Source organism: Mus musculus, chromosome 7, assembly GCF_000001635.26.
Source record: "Mus musculus strain C57BL/6J chromosome 7, GRCm38.p6 C57BL/6J".
Lineage (NCBI taxonomy): Eukaryota > Metazoa > Chordata > Mammalia > Rodentia > Muridae > Mus > Mus musculus.
Genome location: NC_000073.6, coordinates 108,416,846 through 108,424,394, shown reverse-complemented (window position 1 = coordinate 108,424,394; position 7,549 = coordinate 108,416,846). Strand labels below are relative to the sequence as shown.

The following is a 7,549-nucleotide window of genomic DNA, read 5'->3' as shown; positions in this document are numbered from 1 at the left end:
ACACACAAAACATTCAATCCAAAATTTGTTTTGCATACAAGATGTGCAGGAATAAAGACAGAGCAGGGACTGAGGGAACATCCGACCAATAACTGCCACAACTTGAGACCAAACATATGAGAAAGAGCCAACCCCTGACATCTTTAATGATACTATACTATGTTTGAAGAAAGGAAACCACAACTTCATCCTGAGGGGTTCATCCAGCTGTGGACAGAGACAAATGCAGATAGCCATGGACAAACCTCAGACAGGTTCTGGGCAGACTTGTAGAAATATGGAGGATAGAAGTGAGCAAGTTGTGGGTTAAAGGAACCACAAGAAGACACACAGAGTTAATTAACATGGGACCATGAGGGCTCACAAAGCCTGGGCCACCAACCAGGGAGCATTCAGGAGCTGAACCTAAACACAACGGGCAGCTTGGACTTCCTTTAAGTCTCCTAACAAGTAGAGAAGCAGCTGACTCAGGATATTTTCTCTACTACAGGATCCACTTCTTCCTACCTGTACTGTCTGTTAGAGTGTCCTTAGGAGAGAATATGCCTAGCCCTGCTGGGGCTAGATGTCTCAGGGTGGGGTTGTATACCAAGGAGCTCCCCTTGTTTGAGCAGAAGGGGAGGGGGAAATATGGAGAGAAATTTTAAGGGTGGAACTGGGAGGAGTGAAGGGAAAGGAGCTGTGAGTGGGATGTAAATAAATGTAAAGAAAAACAAAATTGTAAAATGTTTTAAACAAAATAGCCACATATACTGGAAGGAAAAGAACATGAGAGAGAACAGAGTAAGGAGAAGTCTTACAACTTGAGATCGTGGTCATATTGGTCTTGCATAATTGCTGTGAGTATATTAGGTTTCACCAAAAATGAGATTACTCTCTAGCAGGACATTTTCTTTCCAAGCTGTCTCTTGATAGCACCCTTAATCTCATTATTCCTGAGGCTGTAGATAAGTGGGTTCAACATGGGGATCATCACCATATAGAACACAGACACCACCTTGTTCTGGTCTGTGGAGAAGCTGGACTTGGGCATCACATAAATGAATGTAATGGTGCCATAATAAAGAGTGACTGCAGTGAGGTGGGAGGTGCAGGTGGAGAAGGCCTTGTGTCTGCCCTCAATGGAGTGCATCTTCAGGATGGTGATGAGAATATAAGAATAGGAGACAGCTATTACAAACACTGTGATCATAGTAACTGAGCCAGCAGAAAATGAGATAACAATTACAGAGACACTCACATCAGAACAGGAGAGTTCCACCAAAGGAGCAAAATCACAGAAAAAATGATCAACTCTATTTGGTCCACAGAAGAGAAAGGAGAAAAAGTAAAACATGATGAGGGAAGCATTAAGGAAACCCCCTATATAAGATCCTACAACCAACTGGACACAGACTTTTGTGGACATTTTGGTGGAATAAAGCAGCGGGTTGCAGATTGCCATGAAGCGATCATAAGCCATGGCAGCCAGAAGGAAGCATTCAACTGACCCAAAGAAATCAGCCAGGCTCTGCTGAATGCCACATCCAAGGTAGGAAATGGTATTTCTCTCAATCAGGAAGTTGAGAAGCATATTGGGTGTGACAGATGATGAAAGGCCCATGTCAACAGAAGCCAAGTGACTGAGAAAAAAGTACATGGGGTGATGGAGCTGGGACGAGACTCTGATGAGAAGGATGGTGCTGAGGTTTCCCATCACAGTCACCAGGTAGATGCACAGGATGATAGTGAAGAGTACAACTCTGAGGACTGGGTCATCTGTTAATCCCAATAAAATGAACTCTGTCACTGCAGTATGGTTCCCAACCTCCAGGAAAGCCATGGGACAGTGTAGCTGCTACTAGATTAAGGCTGTGATGGAAACAGAATAGGAAGAAGAGATTTATCAATGCTTCACTCAATTTTATTTCATACAGATACTGAGAGCATTACATACTAATTTATTATTCAAAAATTGGATCAACAATTCATGTTTTACTCAGGGTTCCCATTGTTTATTCATTCTTACACAATACATTTTTCAAATTATTTAATCAAATAAGCTAGAAATATATAACAAATAATAAATAACTTTTATTTATAATATTTATAATAAAATATTCCTTTTATCTTTTTATTCAATGCTATTTTTCCTTTTTTATTAATTCTTTCACAGTCCATATTTTGTCCCCCCATCCTGATCCACCCTCCAACTGTTCCACATCCCATACTTAATTTTCATTAAGTTAAAGATTTAAAATCTTGAGATTTTGCCTGGTGAGTTGGCTTGTCAGATAATTACTCTTGCCTTCAAGCCTGACACATGACAGCTAGTTTTATTCCTTGAACTCAGTGGTGAGAAGTGAGAACTAACTCCTGCATGCTGTCCTTTGAAACAGCTATGCTATGTTACCAGAACCATTCTCTTCACAGAAATAAAGGGATAAATTAACATAAAATTATACAAGTCTTTTCAAAATAGTACTGCTTATTATAGCAGGTGATTAAAATATAAAATCATGGGATTATACCATGGAGACTTAATCCTTGCTAAATTTATTTGGCTGCTTACTAAATCACAATCATAGGACTGTAAAAAATGTATTTATTTATATTTTTATTAAACATTAATTGCTTCTTTTACTTTTCAGTTTTTCAAAATAGGATTTTTATGAGTAGTTCTGGCTTTCTTGCTATATAGGCCTGGCTGGTCTTGAATTCACAGAGAACTTCCTGTCTCTGCTTCCTGAGTGCCAATATTAAAGATCTGTGTCACCAGCCTTCAACCTGCAGTTAAGTCTTTTATAATTTCCATTTTACAGTAGGAAACACTTTTATTTGAGTAAAGTTATAAATAGGAAGTAAAATGTTGTGGAATTCAGAGCTTGCTCTTGGCTAAGCACACTGGCTGTACTTGCAGAGGACCTGCCTGAGTCTGATTCCCAGCAACCACTGGTTATTCACAGCAGTCTGATTTTACAGTTCTTCAGACTCAATGCTTTCTTCTGGTCCTCACGGGCACCAGGCATTCATGTGGTACATGTATGTATGGCGGGCAACACTCATATAAACTAAATACAAATAACAGATTTTCAAAAGAGATATAAAAACTAGGCACGTTAAATTCAATCCATTACTGTTAGTAACCACACTATTAATGAACAGTCACAATGTGGTTCAAGCTATACACTAGTCAGGAATAGACAGGAGGGCATTATTTCAGCTTTTCTATGGTTAATACATAGATGATTTGTTGGTGATGTTGATCACAAAGTCTAAAACTGAATATAGTCACATTAAATTTACCAATCTAATTTCCAGTTGTAAACTCAATAAATGTTTTAAATTCTTCTAAATAAATCATTGTTCTTTAAAATAAGTTTATATATTAATTTATCATCATTCAAAATATAAATATTTAGCATATTATTAGTAATTATTTGTTTAGATACAACAACTCCTTACCCAGTGTCACAGTGATTTCTAACTGGAGTGTGTCAGAATGAATTCACATTATTTTAAATAGAGGACACTGCTCAATTCTAAACCTCAGAAAATAAGAGATTTACCAAGGTTTTAACAGTAATGAGCAGATTGACTGTCATCCCCCCACATTTTATACTTACATCCTCATTTGTCTACAATGATACCTGTGAGGCTGGCACATTCAGTCCATGCACAAAGCAGGTCTTGTTAGCCTTTGGATGAATGCTATGCATGTACAGCTTTGAAGGTCATGTTGGTTTCTGGTCTTACCAATGGATATATAGTTAAAGAATCTATGAAAACTTAGTTTTATGCCTTATCATTCTGGATAATTTACTAATAAAATACAAGGTGATTCTTTGAAAGTTTGTTTCCCCTGTCTTGCATGATTCCATCTGACTTGTTTCTCCACCATGTTTATAAATACAGTACATTTCAAAAAATAGAGTATCTCCATTTACCAACAAAGTCAAACTCTTACCTCTTGAAATACGAACTCATTTCAAAGTAAGAAGTTCAATCTTACTACAATTTTATAGCTGCAAAGCTGTTTCCTACTGTCATTGTTTGTCACTGGGGATAAGTTCCTGCAGAGGCTCCAGATTCCAGTGTGAATTCAAATTATCAGCAATCATTACTGATATCCCAGTGAGTACTGAGCAGATCATTTAACACAAACACGATTAATTTTAAAAAACTCTGTTTATCTCAAGCAATTGCTTGTTTTCCTCTTTGTATGAGTACTGATGCACTTTCATTAGGTAATTATGGGATGTACATGATAACAAATTGTCCTAGGTGAATATTTCTCCAACTTGATACTAGTTTCAGGTTAGTTCAAGTTAGTAGATAGTGAACCAATCATTAAAATGGACTATTTTGTCTTCTTTCAATATGCATCAGCTTTTCTTTCATTGTTTTAGTGAAATGATTAATGTAACGTGCTGTATTAGGTACTTTGTTGAATATAGGCAAGGATGTGATGTGAAGTTGAATAGCATTTATTTAAAGTGTTCACATTTTTATAGTTAAGAGTTTAAAACATTATGGTTAAATGAAAAGTAGTGAGTAGAAAGAGGTAAGAATAATCTCCAGGTAAAAATAAACATTTCATAATTCATACTTCAAAGTGACAGTTGGTGTCATCTTATATGATATAATAAGTGGATGTGGGTGGGTAAAGGAGCAGGGCGCCGGGAAGGTATAGGGTACTTTCGAGATATCATTTGAAATGTAAATAAAGAAAATATCTAATTAAAAAATAAAACTATATTCTCAACAACACCTAGGGGTGGTCACATTCTTACTTCCATTTATCTGGTGCAAAGATATATATATATATGTGTGTGTGTGTGTGTGTGTGTGTGTGTGTGTGTGTGTGTGTGTGATATTTGAGTTCCTCTCCAAGGTGCAAAGAGCTTGCCCTCTCCAAACCAAGCTGCTGATTTGACTCTCCAAATGTGTACAAGTCATTTTTTTCTGTAATCCACCAAATTAGAATCAAAATTCTAGAGTCTCCCATTTCATTGTCTTCCTTTCACCTGCTCTAACTAATCTCTACTCAGTAAATTGTTTTAGATCTTACAGGTTACTATGTCTCCTGCTCATTTCTCATTCATCTTAGTCTGTCTGACTTTTACAGCCTACTATGCCCTCCCAGGTGCTTGTCTGGGCATTTCTTTGGCCTGCTATGCCCTCTTGGACTTCTGTACTAAGGCGCTTGCACCCTCCCTTTCCCCCAAAGTCTCCCCCAGTTTGCATTTTTAGCTGCTTTCATTTCTCCTCTCTTGGATAAGTGCCCCTTTGTCTACTATTGCTACAAAAGCCACACTAGTATGTACCACAATGCTACTTTCACCCTAGTGGGCCCATATCATGTGAAAAGATATGCCTATCTTCCATAATTTTGGATTTTTCTCTTTGACAAGTCTCTCTGTCCTCTTCAATCCCCAGATTGAACACTTATTGACTGGATCTAAGTTGTACAAGGTCCACAAAATGATACCATACCTCACACCATCAGGGCCAAAACCCAAGGTAGACAAGACATAGACTCTAGAGAATAACCTATCACCATTAGCTTGATAAATAGTCATAGTATCAAACCAATTTGCAATGACTTGTCATTATACTCAGGATTAGTTCATCTTCCAACCATTATCACAGCAGATTCTTTGTACAGTAGTTGGTGATTAACATATAAGTTACTGGTGTGAAGAGAATTAGAGACTGAAATGCTCAGTTATGAATGGAACATCTATATCACACACTCTTCTCTTCACAATTAACAATTATTGTGATAGACTAGGTGGAGATACTGGAAAGGCTGGGAATGGTGGATGACTACAAAGAAACACTGCTTTCAGGACATAAAAGAATAGTTGTAGGTATGATTCATGGCAGTTGTATCAGTATCTATAAGCACAAAGGAAGAAACAATACTACCATATAGAGAGAGGATCTGGGCACAGTGTCCAACTCTAGCTGAGGTTTTGCTGGGAACTGATATTTTCCAGAAGAATGAGAGCCAATTTCCTTTAGGAGTGTCTTCCCAGCAGGCTAATCATGCATCAATAGATACCTACAAACCTAAAAATATACAGAAAGTCAAAATTCCAACATAGTATTTATTTTATAGGTGATGGGGATATAGGACTGAGAGGAGCTGAGGATGAGGGTAAACATGTTCAAAAATAGTCTATTAGGTTTGCTAAGGTACATTTGAAAATATAAACAAAAAATGAAATAAAATACAATAGCTATACATACTGGAAGAATCAGATGAGGGCCAAAAGAGAAATGCTACTAAGGCTTATAACTAAACCTGATATGATGGTTACATTGGTCTTGCAAGATTAAAATTATTTTATTAAGTTTTACCAACAACTGATTGCTCTATAACAATGTTTTCCTATAAAATTGTCATTTCAGGGCATTCTTAGTCTCAGTATTCCAAGGGCTGTAGATGAGGGGATTCCACACGGGGATTGCTACTGTGTAGAACTGACACCACCTTGTTCTGGTCCTCAGAGTAGGTGGACTTTGGCATCACATAAAAGAATGTGGCTGTTCCATAAGAGAGAATGACTGCAGTGAGGTGGGCGGCGCAGGTGGAGAAGGTTTTTTGGTGACCCTCAGTGGATTGCATCTTCAGGATGGTGATGAGGGAATAGAAATAAGATATGACTATAACAATCAATGTGGTCATAGAGATTAAGCCAGCAGTAAATGAGATAACAATTCCAGAGACACTCACATCAGAACAGGAGAGTTCCATCATAGGATGAAAATCACAGAAAAAGTGATTGACTCTATTAGGTCCATAGAAAAGAAAAGAAAGAAAGAAATGGGCACAAATGAAGCGTTAAGGAAACCGCCTACATAAGATCCTACAACCAACTAGATACAGACTTGTGTGGACAATTTGGTGGAATAAAGCAGTGGGTTTCAGATCGCTATCAAGCAATCATAAGTCATGACAGCCAGAAGGAAGAATTCAACTGCCCCAAAGAAAGCAGCTGAGCTGAGCTGGATGCCACATCCAAAGTAGGAGATGGTATGTCTCTCAGTCAGGAAGTTGACAAACATATTGGGTGTGACAGAAGATGAAAGGCCCATGTCAACAGAGCCAAGTGGCTGAGAAAAAAGTACATGGTGTGATAGAGCGTGTGATGAGAAGAATGGTGCTGAGGTTGCCAGACACAGACACAAGGTAGATGCACAGGATGATGCTGAAGAGGATGACTCTAAGGACTAGGTCTTCTGTTAAGTCCAGTAAAGTGAACTCTGTCACTATAGTGTGGTTCCCATCCTCTAGGAAAGCCAAGGAGCATTGTAACTGCTGCTAGATCAATGCTCTGATGGAGACAGCATAGAAAGGCATTTACGTTCATGGATCATCACTTTCATTAATATAAATATGAGGTTATCACAAATGAATATATCATTTAAAGAGAATGTGACAGTTATTCTGACAAAGTTTTGTTCAAATCTCTTGATATAAATATATGTATGTGTAACCAATATGTATTAATATAATTTTATTTATGTACTTTTTGATTCGCTTCATTGTAATTTTTATTGA

General features: G+C 37.6%; 1 protein-coding gene and 1 pseudogene across 1 annotated transcript; both read right to left on the bottom strand.

Moving 5' to 3' along the window:
* Positions 1–877: 877 nt before the first annotated feature.
* Positions 878–1,822, bottom strand: Olfr497 (olfactory receptor 497). The gene has a single exon (NM_146738.1). It carries the CDS (start codon positions 1,820–1,822, stop codon positions 878–880), a length of 945 nt encoding a protein of 314 aa, NP_666949.1.
* Positions 6,364–7,291, bottom strand: Olfr496-ps1 (olfactory receptor 496, pseudogene 1; annotated as a pseudogene).